Source organism: Monodon monoceros, unplaced genomic scaffold (assembly GCF_005190385.1).
Source record: "Monodon monoceros isolate NGI ecotype Baffin Bay Population unplaced genomic scaffold, NGI_Narwhal_1 Super_Scaffold_11, whole genome shotgun sequence".
NCBI lineage: Eukaryota > Metazoa > Chordata > Mammalia > Artiodactyla > Monodontidae > Monodon > Monodon monoceros.
In genome coordinates, this window is record NW_021703767.1 from 68,908,398 (window position 1) to 68,928,005 (window position 19,608).

Consider the following 19,608-nt stretch of genomic DNA (forward strand, 5'->3'; position numbering starts at 1 on the left):
AGCTCCACCCTTGGACCCCATCTTATCTCATTCTGTGATCTCATTATAGGGGTATTCCCAGTCTAATCTCTAACCCCAGATTTCTTTGAACTCCAGGCCCACATTCCTTTGGACATCTCCATCTAGGTGTACCAGCAGCAACTCAAAGATAGCATGCAGGCTTCCCTGGTGGTGCAGTGGTTGAGAGTCTGCCTGCCGATGCAGCGGACACGGGTTCGTGCCCCGGTCCGGGAAGATCCCACATGCCGCGGAGCGGCTGGGCCCGTGAGCCATGGCCGCTGAGTCTGCACGTCCGGAGCCTGTGCTCCGCAACGGGAGAGGCCACAACAGTGAGAGGCCCGCGTACCACACACACACAAAAAACAAAACAAAAACAAAACAAAACAAAAAGATGGCATGCTTCAGCAGGAAGCTCACCCCTCCTTTCCTTCATACCTACCATGCCTCTTGATCACCAACCCCCCCACTCTCAGATTCAACTGCTCTTTCATTTCCTTCACTCCCAAGACAAACAGGTTTCCAAGTCCTGCCAATGCTTTTGGCATGTATTCCCCAGTTTTTTATTTCCAGCGCATGGGTGAGACTGCTATCTCCTCTCCATCTCAATGGCCATCTAACCAGCCAATTAGGTTCTTCCAAATCCCCTTCCAATTCATCCTGTATCTGGCACTGCTTTAACCTGGGTGGTGGTAGTAAAGAAGTAATTTGAAGCCATCTACAAGGTTGATTTAATGACCAAAGCTTTTCTGGATGATAAGACCTAACAACCATTGCAGTGCATTTTGGAATACATTTCTCAAGCCGTCATTGTGTTGTTTGAAACTAACAATAACCCTGGCAGATGGGCAGGACAGATATCTCTACTTGCAGATGAGAAAACGAAGGCTTAGAAACACTGCTCAGCTTCACCAAGGTAGTAAGTGATGTAGCGGATCAAGAACCTAGATTTTATTCCTACTATACTGCTTTTTCTATCATTTCACTGTATATTAGTTATACCTGAAAAAGCTATAACTTGACAAGACTTAGCTCTATCTAAAACATGCCTAGCGACTTCCCTGGTGGCTCAGTGGTTAAGAATCTGCCTGCCGGGCTTCCCTGGTGGCACAGTGGTTGAGAGTCCACCTGCTGATGCAGGGGACACGGGTTCGTGACCTGATCCGGGAAGATCCCACATGCCGCGGAGCGGCTAGGCCCGTGAGCCATGGCCGCTGAGCCTGTGTGTCTGGAGCCTGTGCTCCACAACAGGAAAGGCCACAGCAGTGAGAGGCCCATGTACCGCAAAAAAAAAAAAAAAAAAAAAAAAAAAAAGGAATCTGCCTGCCAACGCAGGGGACATGAGTGCCAGCCCTGGTCTGGGAAGATCCCACATGTCACGGAGCGACTAAGCCCGTGCGCCACAACTACTGAGCCTACACTCTAGAGCCCGTGTGCCACAACTACTGAGCCCATGTGCCACAACTACTGAAGCCTGTGCACCTAGAGCCTGTGCTCCACAACAAGAGAAGCCACCACAGTGAGAAGACCGCACACCGCAATGAAGAGAAAAGCCCACACGCAGCAGTGAGGACCCAATGCAGCCAAAAATAAATTAAAAATTAAAAAAAAATTTAATTAAAAAAAAAAAGAATCCGCCTGCCAATGCAGGGGACACAGGTTCGATCCCTGATCCAGAAAGATCCCACATGCTGCAGAGCAACGAAGCCTGTGTGCCATAACTACTGAGCCTGTGCTCTAGAGCCTGCAAGCCACAACTACTGAGCCTGCGTGCCACAACTACTGAAGCCCGTGTGCCTAGAGCCTGTGCTCTGCAACAAGAGAAGCCACTGCAGTGAGAAGCCCGCTCAATGCAACTAAAGAAAGCCTGTGTGCAGCAACAAAGACCCAACGCAACCAAAAATAAACAAAAAACAAACAAAAAAAAACCATGCCTAATAAGACTCTGTGCTCAAGTCTATGATTTCACTAAGTTTTTTCTGAAGGGAGGAGGATGGGGGTGGCTTGGATTAAAAAAAAAATCAAGCTGCACAAATATGTCGATAGCTGATAAAAGAATTACCAGACTGCAAATCTTATATTTTTCAAAAGAAAACACTGCTAAGAATCTCAAATGTGTGAATATTACAAGATAAGCCAAACCTCCTACTGCAAAGTTGAGGAAAACTAAGATACGTGCTGATTGAAATGAAATGGAATGAAAGATGAGTGATGAGCATCCTTTGAGACAAGACAGATGATACTGCCTAGATAGAAAACCTATTCTATTCATGTATGTGGCAAGACATCCAGGCTGCTGATTTACAATAGGACACTGCAGGAAAGGATGGATAACCTTCAGGCCTATCATGTCTTCTTTGTGTGATAGAACAAATCTTAGTCCTATGAGACCCAATCTCCCCTTTTTAATCACATATTTTATAATGCCTCCTTTACTAAATGTAAAATTCATAGATGATATAACTTACCTGCAGAAAAATTAAAACAAATGAAGTGTCCTAACCAATATGTAAAGAAGAAATAAAAAGATAGTTTATTTAAAAAAATATATATTTCCACAGATAAATGCTTGGGGACACAATGACATAATGAAGCAGTCAGATATATGTATCAACTTATGATGAATAAGTTTGGATTTAAAAATAAGAATACCAGAAAGCACTTTGGATAAGAATAGGAAAATAAAAGAACAGAGGTACAGACCAACCCTAGAATAAAAACAGTATTAAGATAATAATGGACATAGGGGAGTAATCTTAACTGAAGTTAAAACAACACGGCAAGTAAATAACAAAGTAGAGAAAATGAGGAAGTACAACATTATCACAAATGAAGCTAGGTCTTATTTATTTGTAAGTGTGGTGTCAAAATAATCCCCTAGATTATGTCATGGGATAGGGTAGGAAGAAAGTGTCACAGAAAACATCCTTCTGCTTTAAAATCCCACTGGGACATACAATCTGTGCCTGGTCTGTAAAAAGAACTTGGAAACAATATTCTTTGAATGGTGTGACAAGGAAAAGAAGATGGGTTAGACAAAAAAACAGTTAATGCAAGATGTGATAAAGTAGTTGTGTAACTGTGGATAGTTTTAGGATAAAACTGAACTGTAGTGATTCAAAAAAAGGCCGTATAAAATATTATTAAAATAGTTATATTAAAGAAATCGAGGGGGCTTCCCTGGTGGGGCAGTGGTTAAGAATCTGCCTGCCAGTGCAGGGGACACGGGTGCCAGCTCTGGTCCGGGAAGATCCCACATGTCACGGAGCAATTAAGCCTGTGTGCCACAACTACTGAGCGTACGCTCTAGAGCCTGTGAACCACAACTAATGAAGCCTGTGCACCTAGAGCCTGTGCTCCACAACAAGAGAAGCCACCACAATGAGAAGCCCATGCACCGCAACAAAGAGAAAAGCCCACACGCAGCAATGAAGACCCAGTGCAGCCAAAAATAAATAAAATTTTTTTTTAAATTTAATTAAAAAATAAATCTGCCTGCCAATGCAGGGGACACGGGTTCGATCCCTGGTCCAGGAAGATCCCACATGCTGCGGAGTGACTAAGCCCATAGGCCGTAACTAGTGAGCCTGTACTCTAGAGCCCATGGGCCCAACTACTGAGCCCACGTGCCACGACTACTGAAGCTCACGCACCTAGAGCCCATGCTCCCCAACAAGAGAAGCCACTGCAATGAGAGGCTCACGCACCACAACGAAGAGTAGCCCCCACTTGCCGCAACTAGAGAAAGCCCGCACGCAGCAACGAAGACCCAATGCAGCCAAAAAATAAATAAATAAAATAAATGAATTCATTAAAAAAAAAAGAAATTGAATGAGATCCCTGCATTTCACGAGTCTCCATAACTTAAAGTCTGAACAGGAATCTCAATCTGTTCCATATTTTCAATCAAAAATTTCATTGCTTTTGCAGTTATAACACTGTTGCACTGAAATCCTTTTCAACTAAATATGCAAGCTGGAAATGCTATAATGTTTACAGAACAGAATGTGCAGAGTGAACAAATTACTCAATTATTTTGAGATGATACCTTTATTTCACTTAAGCTCCCTATTCATACCAACTGTGCTAGGTAGAATCCTAAAGATGATTCCCTAAGATTCTTGTACCTTGGTTATCCAATCAAACACTAAACAAGGTACCACAGGGCAGGAATTTTGCAAATGTAATTAAAGTCCAAGTCCGAAGTCAATTGATTTTAAGGCACAGAGATTATGTGGGTAGGCCTGATCCAACCAGGCCAGCCTTTTAAAAGCAGAGAGTTTTCTCCAGCTGGTGGCAGAAGAGGAACTCAAAGATATTCAAGGAACAAAAGATATTCAATATGCCATTTCTCACTTAGAAGATGGAGGAGGCCATGTGCAGGGACTGGAAAGCAGCCTCTAGGAGCTAGGAGTGACCTCCAGCTGATAGCTAGTAAGGAAATGGGACCTCAGACTTACAACCACAGGTTAAGTGGATTCTGTCAACAAGCTGAATAAGCTTAGAAGCAGACTCTTTCCCAGAGCCCCCAGATAGAAGCCAACCCAACTGACACCTTGATTTCAGTCTTGTGAGACCCTGAGCAGAGAACCCAGCCAAGCCCAGTTTCTGACTTATAGAACTGTGAGCTAATAAATGAGTGTGGTTTTAAGCCACTAAGTTTGTGGTATTTTGTCATGCAGCAAGAGAAAACTAAGACAATGACCTTCTTCTAACTTAATAAGCTTTTTGTTTAATTTCTCGTGAAGATTTTTTAGTATGAATATGTACTACAAAACTATCAATTTATATTTGGAGAGGAATCAGCCCATGGTATATACAAAAGTCAGGGGGAATACAGACCTCCACTGAGTTGGACTGTCTCAGACAGCACAGGACATCTACTTATAGCACCCCCATTCACTGTGGCAATCAAAATACCCTCTCAGTTTTCTAAATCGCACTCTAGAGGGGTCACACTGCTCTTGCTGAGATCTACTGAGAATTACTGAACTAAAATAAGCATACCTCATTCAGAAGACTTGCCATATTCAAAATCTCCCTTGAAAATATGTCATAGTGCTAATGATCCAATGTCAGCTGCTAGGAGTGTTCACGCAGTTGAATGCTCCCCAATGTGTCTGCCACCAGTGTCTGTGTTCCCTGGGTGAGCCCCCCTTCCCCAGCCTCTCCAGGAGACTCCCCAAAGCCAGCAGGAGACTGGGGCATGAATGGAACTGGTAGAATTTGTACACAGGCAGCCAGGCTCCAGAGCTGGTGCTCTTAACCACTACATATATTATTGATTTTGAGATCTGTGCCTTACAAACCATAAATATTCAGAACTTTGAGCAGTACATTTGTTTCTCTCCTGTGTCTGGAATGAGAGATAACCAGAAGTACAGATTGAGACTCATTCATGAGCAGTTTCTAATGGTCTAGCTGGATGCTCAGGGACTTGGAAGGAACAGGATTGGAAGACAGTGACAAGGAAAGTTGGGGAAGAAGTATGTGGATGGATCTCTTAGAATGGGCATAGACATTGAAAATATTTGTCTCACGTGAATGCTCACCAAATGGCATCTACTGTAAAGGAGACTCTTAATGATGGTGGACAAAATGATGGACACTATTAACGTCAACTAGACTCTTCCCACCCATCCCAGTGTTTCCTCAATAGACCCATGAACAAATTGGCCACGTTAACAAGAATGGAGGCTACGCATGGGCTCAACAACATGAACTTCTTCTTAGCAAGGCAGACCTGGTTAACCCTACTGCTGAGCGCCTAATCTGCCAATAGCCGAGATCAGAATTAAGTGCCCTATAAAGCATCATTTCCCAGGTGGACAGCACACAACCTGATGGTAGGTCGATTACATTGGATTTCTTCCACCAAGGAGGGAGCAGACATTTGCCCTCACTGGAATACTCTAGATATGGATTTGCCTTCCTTGCCCACAATGCCTCTGCCAGTGTCGCCATCTATGAACTCACAGGGTGCCTGATCTGCCATCATAGCATTCTACAAAGTATTGTGTCTGATCAAAGAACTCACTTCACAGCAAAAGAAATACATACATCAATGGGCTCAGGCCCACTGAATCATTTGCTCTTAACCACATATGCCATCACCCAGAAATGCCTGGCTTAGTTGAAAGGTAGAATGATTTACCGAAGACTCAGTTATGATGCCAACTGGGAGACAGCACCTTGAAAGAATAGGGTTCTGCCTTACAGGACGCAGTTTATACTTTGAATCACAGATGCTGTATTCCTCATCACCGGATTACAAAGGCCCAAGAATCAAGGGGAGGAAGTAGGAGTGGCTACTCTCACTATTATACCTATTAACCCACCTAAAGAATTTCTGCCTTCCATCCTGGCAACTTTGAGCTCTACTTGTTTGGAGAGCTTAGTCTCCACAAGGTTACTGGTTGCACCAGGTGACAACAATGGTTCTACTGAATTGGAAGATAAGACTGCCATCTGGCCATTTTGGGCTCCTTATTCATGCTACTGCACCAACAGGCAAAAAAAGGGGGTTTATCTATGGATGGAGTGGTCAGTCCTGATTGCCAAGGGGATATCATGTTGCCATACACAATCGAGGCAAAGCGGACCATGTATGGAAGCCAGGGGGTTCTGAGGCACCTCTTAGCATTTCCAGTAGTAAACATTAATGGAAAACTACAGCAACCAAAAAGAGGCAGAATGACTAAGGACTCAGACCCCTTGGGAATGAAGGTTTGGGTCACTGCTGTGGGTAAGGGAAATATGGAATAGGTAGTAGAAGAAGGAAGCCACAGGTATCAACTATAACCTCATGACCAATTACAGAAAGAAAAACTGCAAAAAAAAAAAAAAAAAAGCAGTAAACATCTCTCTCCTCCTGAACCCTTTCCATTTCCACCCAGTGGCAATAAGCTCATTTTAGTTTCAAAATTCAACCTCAATGTTGAATGTCATCTTTCACAATAGGTTACTTCGAAACATCTTTTTTGTAAAAGTTTCTAAGATTTGCACTAAGGAAATTAATTTTGTAAGTTACCAACAAGTTTGTTCAGTTTCATTTTTTAAAAAGACTTCCATTTTTTAACGAGTAGTTTTAGGTTCACAGCAAAACTGAGAGGAAGGTACAGAGCTCTCCCATTTACCCCCTGCCCCCCACTCAAGCACAGCCTCCCCACTATCAAAATCCCCAACCAGCGTGGTATGTTTGTTACAACTGATGGACCTGTACTGACACATCACTGTCACTCGAAGTCCGTAGCTGAGGGTTCAATGTTGCTGTTATACCTTCTATGGGCTTGGACAAATGTATAATGACATGTACCCCCCATTACAGTATCATACAGAGTAGTTTCACTGCCGTAAAAATCCTCTGTGCTGTGTCTATTCGCCCTTCAGTTTCATTTTTAATCCAAGGTAAAATAACAATAACAAAGTCCAAAAAAGAGTAACAAGTCTCAAGAGGAATACGAACCCAAGCAGCTTTAGTTCATGGATTTAACATCATTCAGCTATAGTAAGTCCCAATTTCTGTCTTTCAATTCAAAATTCCACATTCTTGGAGAAAAGTCTGACCAGCCCAGTTTGGGCCAGGTGTGCAACCCTGGATCAGCGAGCTATGGCCTGAGAGGCAGAGTCAGGGGTAGAGATGCAGCTGGTATGGGTCTAGTGGTAGAACTGCGAAAATTTCCAGAGAATAAAACCCCCCTGAGCTGGGCAGCTCCACAAAGCATGTCTACTACACTCATGTTATGGAGAGGTCTAGAACTAATTTGGGTTATGTTTACCAGTATTTGGTTAGTTTTGAAAATTATATGTATTTATGATTTCATCTTTTTTTCTTAAAACTTGCCTATATAATAACACGTAGTCTTGAAAGACATCGATATGTTATCAGCAGTTATCATTAGCTTATGACGGACATGTTTTTTCTTCTTTATGTATATCTGGGTTTTGCTACAATGAATATATAGCACTTATGTTATAGATGATTATGATTAGAGGCAAACACCTTTCCCCTCTCCTCTGGCTTCATGAGAAGGCTTTTCTTCCAAATATTTCTGGTCTCTCTCCACCCATTAATCACTTTACTTGGGAAAGGAAGGATGACGCATCTGATCAGTAAATTGGCAAGAATGGGGCATGTGTACCTCAGCTCCACCCTAGGGCTTCCACAGAGAACCCCAAGCTCTCTGGTTTTCTCCATGCTGCCCTGGCCCCTGCTGCCTGGGGGAGGCAGAGTCTACCTCTGGAGTTCAGCTAGCAAACCTGCTTGACTTGCACACTAACACACAGCCTCCCGCTAGGCCTTTATCACTAATAAAGGTGATTTTTAGGGTCCTTATACAATGAGTTATTTCCCAATGTTCAGAACATAAGCAAGAAAAAGAGGGTATTTAGTGCGCTCTCTCAAAGGTTTCAATCCAAACATGTTTTCAAAATCCTTTTATATCCATTTTTGAAGGAGGAAATAGGTGAAATTTCCTTAATCACTGTTACTTTTTCTGTCACTTAATCTGACCTTTTTTGCTGTATTTGGCTCTATAATTTATTAATTCATTATCTGCTTTATTTTCACATTCTGACTGAAATGTTGAAGCCCCACAGCACTTAGAACTGGAAAAAAAGTGTTAAGGTCATCTAATCCAGAATATTCATTACAGAAGTTGAGACCAAGTGGCACAACCAAGTCTTAGTACCCAAATTTTTTGTCTCCAGTGTTCTTTTACATATACTGTGACACTTCTCAAGTACAATTCTATTTTTACTTCTTTAGCCATTTCTGCCAGCTTTTCTATGATAATCATTCAGCCATTAATAAATTTCACCAACATGTGTCTATCATGTTCCTTCTGCGTGACAAATTGTAAATGCAGCAAGTTTCTCTTTGGCTTCTGCTCTGAAATCAACTTTATCTTAAGCAGGATGGTCCTGTTTTTCTTGTATGCTTGGTCGTGGAAGGCTGGTTTGTCCTTAAGTAAGCTTACGTCAGTCTTTTACAGGCAACAGATTGTTGAATTTTGCTTTTTAAACGAGTAACCACCATCCTACTTTTTTACTTTGATAAAATTAATGAGTCTACTTGCAAAGACATCAGAAACAATGCATTTGTGTGTAGTCAATCATCCTATAATTTTATTGTTCCTGCTACTGTCTTTTTAACAGATGTAAAATTCTGTACTTTATTTTAAATCAGAAGATAACCTATCTAAGCTGCCTATTTTCTTCTTTTTTCAAAGAACTTTTTTTAAAAATAAATTTATTTATTTATTTTATTTTTGGCTGCATTGGGTCTTTGCTGTGTGTGGGCTTTCTTTAGTTGCAGTGAGCGGGGGCTACTCTTCGTTGTGGTGTGTGGGCTTCTCATTGCCGTGGCTTCTCTTGTTGCGGAGCACCTGCTCCAGGTGTGTGGGCTTCAGTAGTTGTGGCACGCGGGCTCAGCGGCTGTGGCTTGTGGGCTCCAGAGTGCAGGCTCAGCAGTTGTGGCCCATGGGGCTCAGTTGCTCTGCAGCATGTGGGATCTTCCCAGACCAGGGCTTGAACCCGTGTCCCCTGCCTTAGCAGGTGGATTCTTTTTTGTGTGTGTGTGGTACGTGGGCCTCTCACTGTTGTGGCCTCTCCCGTTGTGGAGCACAGGCTCCGGACGCGCAGGCTCAGCAGCCATGGCTCACGGGCCCAGCCGCTCTGCAGCATGTAGGATCTTCGCGGACCGGAGCATGAACCCGTGTCCCCTGCATCAGCACGTGGACCTCCAATCACTGCGTCACCAGGGAAGCCCAGCAGGTGGATTCTTAACCACTGTGCCTCCAGGGAAGCCCTCAAAGAACTTTTAAATCTTATTTTCCTAATTCATTTTTGTTTTCTATTATACTTTATTACATATTTATTACATATTATATCTTTCCTTTTTAATTTAAAGATTCACAAAGTGATATGTAAATGCACACTAAAGTATATAGAATAAAAAGCAGAAATTCCCTTGTATTCCCCCTAAATACCACAGCCGTTCTCAGAGGTAAGCACTAGTAACAGTTTGATATGCACCCTTCCATACCTTTTCCAATATCTGCAATTTGCTTTTTCTTCTTTTGATTTTCCTAACCTGAAAACATCACCATATTTTATTAATTATTCTCATTACTTTTGTCTTATGAATTAAAAAGTTTATAAACTCTGTTGTGACCTAAAATTTACATCACAAGGTTTGTCTTCCTTTGCTTTCCCTCCTTCCCACTTCGTTCTACCCTGGGAGAATCTGATATATTTTATGAAATTACATGTGGATACCTTGCAATCTGTATGACGGTCTAAAGCTATGCTGTCAATGCAGTAGTCACTAGCCACATGTGCCTATTTAAATTTCAGTTAAAAGTAAATAAAACTAAAAAGTGAAGATTTTCAGTCTCACCTGCCTCATGGGCTCAACAGCGGCTAGTATATCAGACAGCACAGATTTGGAATATTATCGTTGCAGAAAGTTCTTCTGCACAGTGCTAGTCTAAAGAATTGGTTAATTTTATTGGACTTCCCTGGCGGCACAGTGGTTAACAATCCGTCTGCCAAGGTCGGGGACACGGGTTTAAGCCCTGGTCCAGGAAGATCCCACATGCTGCAGAGCAACTAGGCCCGTGCACCACAACTACTGAAGCCCGCACGCCTAGAGCCCATGCTCCACAAGAGAAGCCACTGCAATGAGAAGCCCGTGCATCGCAACAAAGAGTAGCCCCTGCTCGCCACAACTAGAGAAAGCCTGCATGCAGCAGTGAAGACCCAACGCAGCCAAAAATAAATAAATAAATAATAAATTTATTTAAAAAAAAGAATTGGTTAATTTTATTTACTTATATATCAGTTAAAAACCCTTTGATAAGGTTCTTTCAAAGTTCTATTATTTTGGTAGGTGTTTTCAAAATGTCTCCATCTGTAGGAAATTGCACGGTCTGTTATTCAGGAACCTAATGCTGTCTCCTAGCTTCATATGAATCTTTTTATTTTTCAAAGTCTAACGTCCCAAGTTGTTTTACGATTACACTTTAAGATCTCTTCTCTGCTAGAAATCACTTATCTTTCTTTTAAGTTTAAAAATTTAACAAATAGGTGCCCAGGAAGGGAAGGGATTTTTTTCCTTGAAAAACAGTGCCTATGTACAACTCCATATACTCTCAATAACCGCACTGAGAAGGGCTTTCCGTTCTGAATAGTTTTCTAGAATTTTTCCTGATTGTCTTTGAGTTATACTTTCCAATCTTTTCTACTTCTGGTAGCCGTACTTTCTGACAGGTTGTATACCCTCATTCTGTTTTCTAGATACCTTGGTTCTACTATGCTATTCATCTGTTAAGTTTCACTACTTTCCTGTATACTGTTTTTCTGTTTTACTGATAATCATTCATGCATTAGCTAGTCCATCAACACATAATAACTCTGATATGCCTGGCACTATGTATTTTGTAATGTTCTTTTTGACATTCAAATAGTACACTCTAAACAGTCCCAATGGTTTCTGCTCTGTAATCTGTTTTATCTGAGACTATAACTAGGAACTCCTGCCTTTCTTGAATCTTCAGTATCACTTATTTCTCTGCACTGTGGCCTGCTTCCTGCCCTGAACCGCCACCATTGACATTTTTAGTTCTCTTTAAAAAAAAAATTTTAGCACACTCTTTTCTATAGCCAATACCTATCTTCTCTGAATACCGTATCAATTTGCTTCTATTTGCTTGAGTTGTTAAGCAGTGAGGCCTGTGTGGGTGGACTCCTGTTTCCCACAGTCTCCCTCTTCCCTTCTAATGTTGTGACACTTATTAATTATACCCAAGTTCTATTTCCCTCTGGTTTTCACACTGTTTCTGAAGCTGGTTTGTCTGGGTTTGCTGTCATTTCTGTTTGTGTCAGATAGCTCTACTATGACTTGCTCTGCTAGCTTTTCAGAAGTCTCTTTTAGAGGGCTGGTTTCTCAAAACAAGTCCTCAGAATAAAGTTAGTCTAAAATGTGCATATAGCTTGTGTTTCAGAAGTTCCTTTTTAAAATTACTGAGAAATTAGCATGTTTCCAAAAGGAAGAAAAATATTACAGATGATGGTTATGTCCCCAGATGAGTTCAGAAAAGCAAAGTTAATATATAATGTGCCTAAAGTATTAGTAATTAGTGCCTAAAGTAAAGTAAAGTATTAGTAATATCACAGAACCCAACCACCTAGTATCTCTGTGGGAAAAAATCATCCAGTAGTTGAGGCAAAAAGACAAAAACTGGCAGGGAGACAAGATGGGAGCCCTCTTCCTACAAATTCTTAAGATTTTGCTATATTTTAGAGAAATATCCAAAATCAGTTTCCTATTATTTCATTAAAGGATCTGAGGAGAGTTGTGACGTGAGGCATGAGAATTAGACCAGAATACAGAGATGGGGCTTAGAAAACAACAAAAGCTATCTTCTCTCCTTCACTGCTTCTCCAGAACCAGTTCTGCCATTTCAGACCCAGTCCTAAATCAACTCTAGGAAAAGATAACAAATGACACTATTTTTCTTTATTTTATTTTATTTTTCGGTAGATAAGAGGGTTCCAAGCATTAGAAGGAGATGGAAGAGAATAAGAAGGAAAGGAGGTGCCTGTGGTCCATTAGATATTCCAAGATGGACGGTGGCAGGTAAATGATATTGAATATATGTACTGATGTACATGTGTTGAAGATGGTCTGTATTAGTCTCAACAATTAATGTCTCTGCAGAGCAGTCCTTAACCTACTGGAATCCTCACTGTCAATCACAGAGGCACACCCAATTACGAGTATTTGAAAATGTCTTTGCTGTAATTACATTCTTATGTTAACTAAATATATTTAGAAATCCAAATTCTCTTAGAAATAATTTTAAAGCGCCATAATGTAGGATCTTTAATTTCTAAACTTTAACTCAGTTCTTAACAAAGCTGGAAAGATAGTCTGTCCTTATCCATGAACATCATGGACCCAAAAAAAAGAATAAAGTAAAAAGAAAATTTATCTGGCTCATTATAGATGAACGGCATTTTTTTTTTTTTGCAGCACGCGGGCCTCTCACTCTTGTGGCCTCTCCCATTGCGGAGCACAGGCTCCGGACGCGCAGGCTCAGCGGCCATGGCTCATGGGCCTAGCCGCTCCGCGGCACGTGGGATCTTCCCGGACCGGGGCACGAACCTGCGTCCCCTGCATCAGCAGGCGGACTCTCAACCACTGCGCCACCAGGGAAGCCCCTGAACGGCATTTTTTAAAAATTGAGATATAATTCACATATCACAAAATTCACTTATTTAAAGTGTACATTCAGTGATTTTTAGTTATGTTCCCAAGGTTGTGCAACCATACCACCATCTAATTCAAGAATATTTTCATCACCTTAAAAGGAAATCCTGTACCCATTAGCAGTCCCTCCCCATTCTCTCCTCCCCACAGCCCCTGGCAACCATTAATCTACTTTCTGTCTCTATGATTTGCCTATTCTGGACATTTTGTATAAATGGAATCAAACAACACATGGCTTTTTGTTTCTGGCTTCTTTCACAAAGCATGTTTTCAAGATTCATCCATGTTATAACAAGTACCAGTAATTCACTCATTTTATGGTATGGAGATATATTTTATTTACCTATGAATGGCATTTTAAAAATATACTTTTGCTACCTATGTTAATTAGCTCTCAGATTCAACTCAAGACACATTGTAGTTATTCACACACTGATCCCTTGGCCCACAAAGTTATCAGTATTTTACTTTCTACCAATTTATAAATCATCTCATACCTTATCATCTTCACTGTATTGCGTCTCATTACTTTGGTAAATACTTCTTGGACTTAATGCCTAGCACCACTTTTCTATAAATTGTCCCTTCCCTCCAACTTCTATACGGTTAATGTGACCCTACTCTTGTCTACAGGTGATTGGTCCAGGAATAAGCACCTGATTCAAGCTGGACATATTAGGCCCTTCGCTAGGAATATGGAAATGGAAATAATATTGTTTTTAATTAGCTGCTCTCGATTGCAGAAACTACAATCTCAGGAGTTTTCTGTTACCGTTGTCTGCCACACAGACTAAGAAACCAAAAAAAACCCCAGTCTGCAAGAAGAGAAGAATCAGAGAAAAAGAGAGAGAGACAATAGTAGAGATAAGAGACAGAGCAAGACCTCCTGGGTTCCCTGTGGTGCTCCAGTCCCAGATTCCAGGCCATTCCTAAAGGCCAGCTGCATCCCCACCCTTGGATTCCATGGGACATACTATACACTTATAATAAATTCCCCTTACAGTTTAAGTCAGTTAAGGCAGTTTCTATAATCTCCAGCCAAGAGTCCTAACATAGTCATCTACCCAGTAAGATTTTAATGTCTTTACTAGCAAGGGCTCAACCTCCATGGCACCCATTACAGTGACTCAAACACATACTTATTTAACTGTCACCTGTGGAATATTTTGAAAAACTATCTATAAAAATTACTGAAGACATTCTTGGATACGTATGTGGAAAAAAATTAGGATTTCTGTCTACTTTATTAAAAAGCTATATTATTGGGACTTCCCTGGTGGTCCAGTGGCTAAGCCTCCATGCTCCCAACGTAGGGGGCCCAGGATAAATCCCTGGTCAGGGAACTAGATCCCGCATGCTGCAACTAAAGGTCCCACATGCCGCAACTAAAGGTCCCGCATACCGCAACTAAAGGTCCTGAATGCTGCAACAACAACAGAAAGATTCTGCATGCCACAATGAAGATCCCGCACACGGCAATGGAGATCCTGTCTGCCGCCGCAACTAAGACCTGGTGCAGCCAAAGAAATAATTTTTTTTTTTTTTTTTGCAGTACGCAGGCCTCTCACCGCTGTGGCCTCTCCTGTTGCGGAGCATAGGCTCTGGACGCACAGGCTCAGCGGCCATGGCTCACGGGCCCAGCCGCTCTGCGGCATGTGGGATCTTCCCGGACCGGGGCACGAGCCCGTGTCCCCTGCATCAGCAGGCGGACTCTCAACCACTGCGCCACCAGGGAAGCCCCAGAAATAAATATTTTTTTAAAAAGCTATATTATTGTATCACAAACTCAATATATCTTTGTACCCATTTTGCAAAAAATCATTTAATTTTCTCAGAAAGTCTTTCTGTATTACACTACTACATGCCCATTTACACTTGCTTAGTAAATGTTTTATATTTTTAAAAAGCAAAGTGTTATATTTTCCTAAGAAGATTTGAAGTTTCTTGAGAACAAGTAATCTCTATTTCCTCTTAAAGCAAATTCCCACAGAACCTACTAAAGAATAATCACACAGATTACTATTCAGAATATTCATGCAGAGATATAAGTGAGTAGCTGACCTCCCTGGACTCATTTTTTCCTCCTATAAACACGGTTTATTGTCAAGCACTAGTAATTCCCATAAGGACAACTTATCTGTAATTAAACAACACTAAGCACATTATTATACTATGTAGGTTAGGTAGGCAATAAAACATTCCTTAATGGATGGCTCAGGAGACGCAGCTCTAGCAAGCCTGCTCTCTTGTCCCAGGTTGAGGGGTCTACTGCCATCACTGCCATCTACAAAGCTAATTCTCTGCACATCCCAGGGAGTCTTCATTCATTTTGCAGAGTTCTTTTCCCAAAATCAAATCCAGGGTTTGTCACCTAATTGGTTCTTAGTGGGGATAACAGAGATAAAACCAGAACTCCAAAATATTTTCTTAAATCCCTATTAAAAATTTTATAGGGATAAATGCGCTAATCCCTCCAAGTCTAAGATTTGGTTCCTGAGTAGATTTTGCATCACACTATTTAATGTCACAACCTTCCCTAAGATATCCTTAAATTTTAAAAATTATACCTCTAATATTACCAAGTCTTACAGAGACAGAACCCCCTTTAAATTAGTAAATTATTGAAGTATTCCAGTTGGATACAACTTCTTACTATATCAAGCACTCAGGCAGTTTCTGATGGTCTTGACTCCAAACTTGGTTCTCTGTAGCTTGAGAACTGTGCTGGCCAAAGCTCTGACAGACAAGTGATACTTATTTACTACTGCCCCTTTCCCCCCAAAATTTAAGCCTCTAAGTTTACAATATGGCCCACACAAGGATTTGCTACTCTCCTCAAACTCAATCTGTTAGAGCAGAAAGGAACTTTACAAATCTACTTCAAACTAATTATTTTACAAATGAGAAAACAAGGTGGACAAGAGATAAATGACTCGCCCAAATTCACAAAGTAAGTTGGTAAAACCAGCATGCTTAGAATAAGGGCACTCAGCCTCCAGCTGTACGTTCATTTCATCATACCATCTAACTTAAACATATAAGTATGGACAGTATTGAAATCTCTCTGCTTTCTGGGAGAAAAAAACCCAAAACCTACAACTTTCTGCTTCCAGAAATGAGGGTGAGGGCTTCCCTGGTGGCGCAGTGGTTAAGAATCCACCTGCCAATGCAGGGGACACAGGTTCGAGCCCTGGTCCTGGAAGATCCCACATGTCGTGGAGCAACTAAGCTCGTGTGCCACAACTACAGAGCCCGCGCTCTAGAGTCTGTGAGCCACAACTACTGAGCCCGCATGCTGCAAATACTGAAGCCCACATGCTGCAACTACTGAAGCCCATGCATCCTAGAGCCCGTGCTCCTCAACAAGAGAAGCCACTGCGATGATAAGGCCACACATCACAACGAAGAGTAGCCCCCAGCCTGCGCGCAGCAACGAAGACCCAACGCAGCCAAATATAAGTAAATAAACTAATTAAAAAAAAAAAAAGAGGGTGAGAGGTTGAGGTAACATCTCATTTCATGGAGATAAATGGTCTTTTCTTAAACAGCCTTCCAAATGTCATGATGGGCTTGGCCTAAAGGCTAGGTAAAATGAAACTGAATATCAGATCTTCTCTGCAACCTGAAAATTTTTCACCATAATGAACTATGGCAGCTATGGTGTGTGCCCAAAGCTACCTCATTCCCCCTTTTCCATTAACGAAGTCTACAGTCCCTTGGCCAGAAGTATGGGCATGTGTCCTAGATCTGACTAATCAAGTATTTCACATCACTGGCAAGAGTGATTGGTCTACGTAAGACCAACCAGAATCCTTCCCTAATGCTGAAAAAATAAGCTCTCTCCCACCAGGTGGAGAAGGCAATCTGCAGTAGGAGAGCCTAAGACTAATATTCAAAGAGAAATAGAGAGAAGCAGTGATGAGAGATGGAAAGAGAGTGCTGCAACATCACATCCTTCGTTCTCATTCCCAAGCTGGTTCCTTTGATTTTGTAAGTTAACCCTATTATCTTTATCAACTACAGAAGCCAATAAATTTCCTTTTGCTTAAAATAATTTGAATTGCAAGTCAAAAATCCTATCATATACTTACCCCAGAAGACAGGACTTGATATATATATTACCCTTAATACAGGGAAATTAATAAACTATTGTTTAAAAAGGTTTTTGGAGGATTTTAAACAGGCTCTACTATTTCTTATATCTATCACTCCTGACATCCTACACTCACCAACTTCACTGTTCCCATTATATGCCCGGTCCCTGTAAGTACCTGAGTTTGCTAACACTTCCCTAGGAAGTCCCTAGAATTTTTTAAAATCCTAATATAAGCTTGTTTCATTTGATTGCCAATAAAAGTTAAATGTAAAATATATTCCAGGTAATACAAGTTAAATGAGATCTTATTTATGTAGAATGTCAAAAAGATAAACCAGGTATCAACATTATACATGGCGTTCTACGAGGCAAGTTTTCAACATTTAAAGCAAATCCAGCAGAAACATGGCTACTTCAATATAATTTAGTAGCTTGTTTTTAATTTTAAAACAACAGAAATCAACAACAACAAATCTCAGGACCCACCTCCAATAAGGCTCCAGTTTGGAAGAATTTCAAAGGCTTTTCAATGGAATAATAAAGGCTATGATAGCTACCCTTAGCCAGGTATGCTCTGACCAGACCAACAGCTATAACGAGCCACCTAAGAAAAAGAGCAATCAGAAGAAAAAAAAAAAGTAAGTAGGATTATAATAGAAAGATGTGGCAATCAGATATTACTAAAGGTGACCTCAAGATCTGTGTCCTAGGTTTATTGATTATCACTCTCAAACGCTAAGCTGTATGTAATGCACAGAAATGTTGCACCTCCAGCAGCACCCTACGAAGAGTGCTTTTTGTAAAAGCACAGTGGCACCTCACCCATCTGGAGCTCGGCTTTTTGGCAAACTTGCCCGTTGAGAACAAGACCAAAAGGAGGGAAATAAGCTAAATTGGTCCTTGAGCAGCTAAATTAGGTGCCAGGAAGTCCAAGACAAGAGAAAAAAACTATTAAAGGAAAATTTTAAATGCCCTGTGCAGTTAAAGGGTCTGTAATAACAACAGGGTGGAGAGATGTTTTAAACTATTTATAGAAGTATCTCATTGAACATACCCCTACCTTAAAATCTATTCTTTTAAAAGACTGCAAATGACATATGAATAAATGGTTTTTTAAAAAGAATAAAAGGTTTTTAAGCTGAGATTCCCAAAATCAATTTAGTAAAGAAAGCCAGATCAATACAAAACAGGGAAGCACTTAGGCATATGGCTCTGAACTCTACATTTCTGTTCTACTGTCCTCCAAAATAAATTTCTCAGGCCTTGTAGTTTTTTATTTGTTAAGTTCCATAATGAAATGAGGTATATCATTATTAAGGTGTGTCTCCTTGAAGGTGCTAACAGATTTATTTATGTGTAAAATCTTAACTAGGCAGTGGGGTATGTGGTCTATGTTATTTCTAGAAACTATCATACAAATACATCGAACAAGAGTTTGTAAAAAAAAAAAACAGAAATGAATTCCTTAATGGTGTAACTGGTTCAGCATTTTCAGTAGCCTAGAAAAAAAGCTTACTTTACTCTCATATCCCCAACTTTTCTTCTGGTTTAAGATACCACTCCTTACCCTCCACCCCATTCTCCATGTTCATGGTTCAGGAATAAAGGCTTCTTTTCGTCTTCCCCAATGTATCTTAAAATCCCTCTTCAGCACAATGCTCTCATCAAAGTCCTTGCTAAGATGACAAGAATTTTTATATATAAATACACACATATGCACTGATGAATATTCTTTTAAAATCATTCTGTGACCATTTATGTGATAAAGAAAACGTGCATCTGTAATATGGCTTCTAAACCCAGAACTACTACTAACAAGTTCTGTGACCTCAAGTCAAGCAAGTCACAACTTCTCTGAGCCTAGGTTTCAATACTGGCTATTTCTAATACTAGCCATAAAGCCTATGATCCTCTCAAGATGTGTTTGTGTGTGTGTGTGTGTGTGTGTGTGTGTGTGTGAAAAAAGCAAGGTGCTGAAATGCTAATCATTAGCATTCATATTTTAAAAATACCCATGTACACATATTTGCTTGTATCAGTATCTGAAACATAAACAAAATTATCTGCCTTCCAGGGAGGAAATCTGGGTGGAAGGGAAGGTAGAGGGAAGATTTTCACTGTATGCCCGTGCATACATTTTCAATTTTGCACCTGGCCAATGTATTATCTATTTTAAAAATAAATAAAACTGGATGTTCATTATACAGTTCTTTCAACTTTTCTATATGTTTGAAAATTTTCA

At 40.8% G+C, this 19,608-nt stretch overlaps 1 protein-coding gene across 1 annotated transcript in view; it reads right to left on the bottom strand.

Moving 5' to 3' along the window:
- The window catches only part of HACD2 (3-hydroxyacyl-CoA dehydratase 2), an 85,387-nt gene that overhangs the window by 64,655 nt on the left and 1,124 nt on the right, over positions 1-19,608 (bottom strand). The window contains exon 2 of the mRNA XM_029214532.1: positions 17,853-17,970. Coding sequence (XP_029070365.1) covers positions 17,853-17,970 — 118 coding nt within the window. The remainder of the gene's footprint in view (positions 1-17,852; positions 17,971-19,608) is intronic.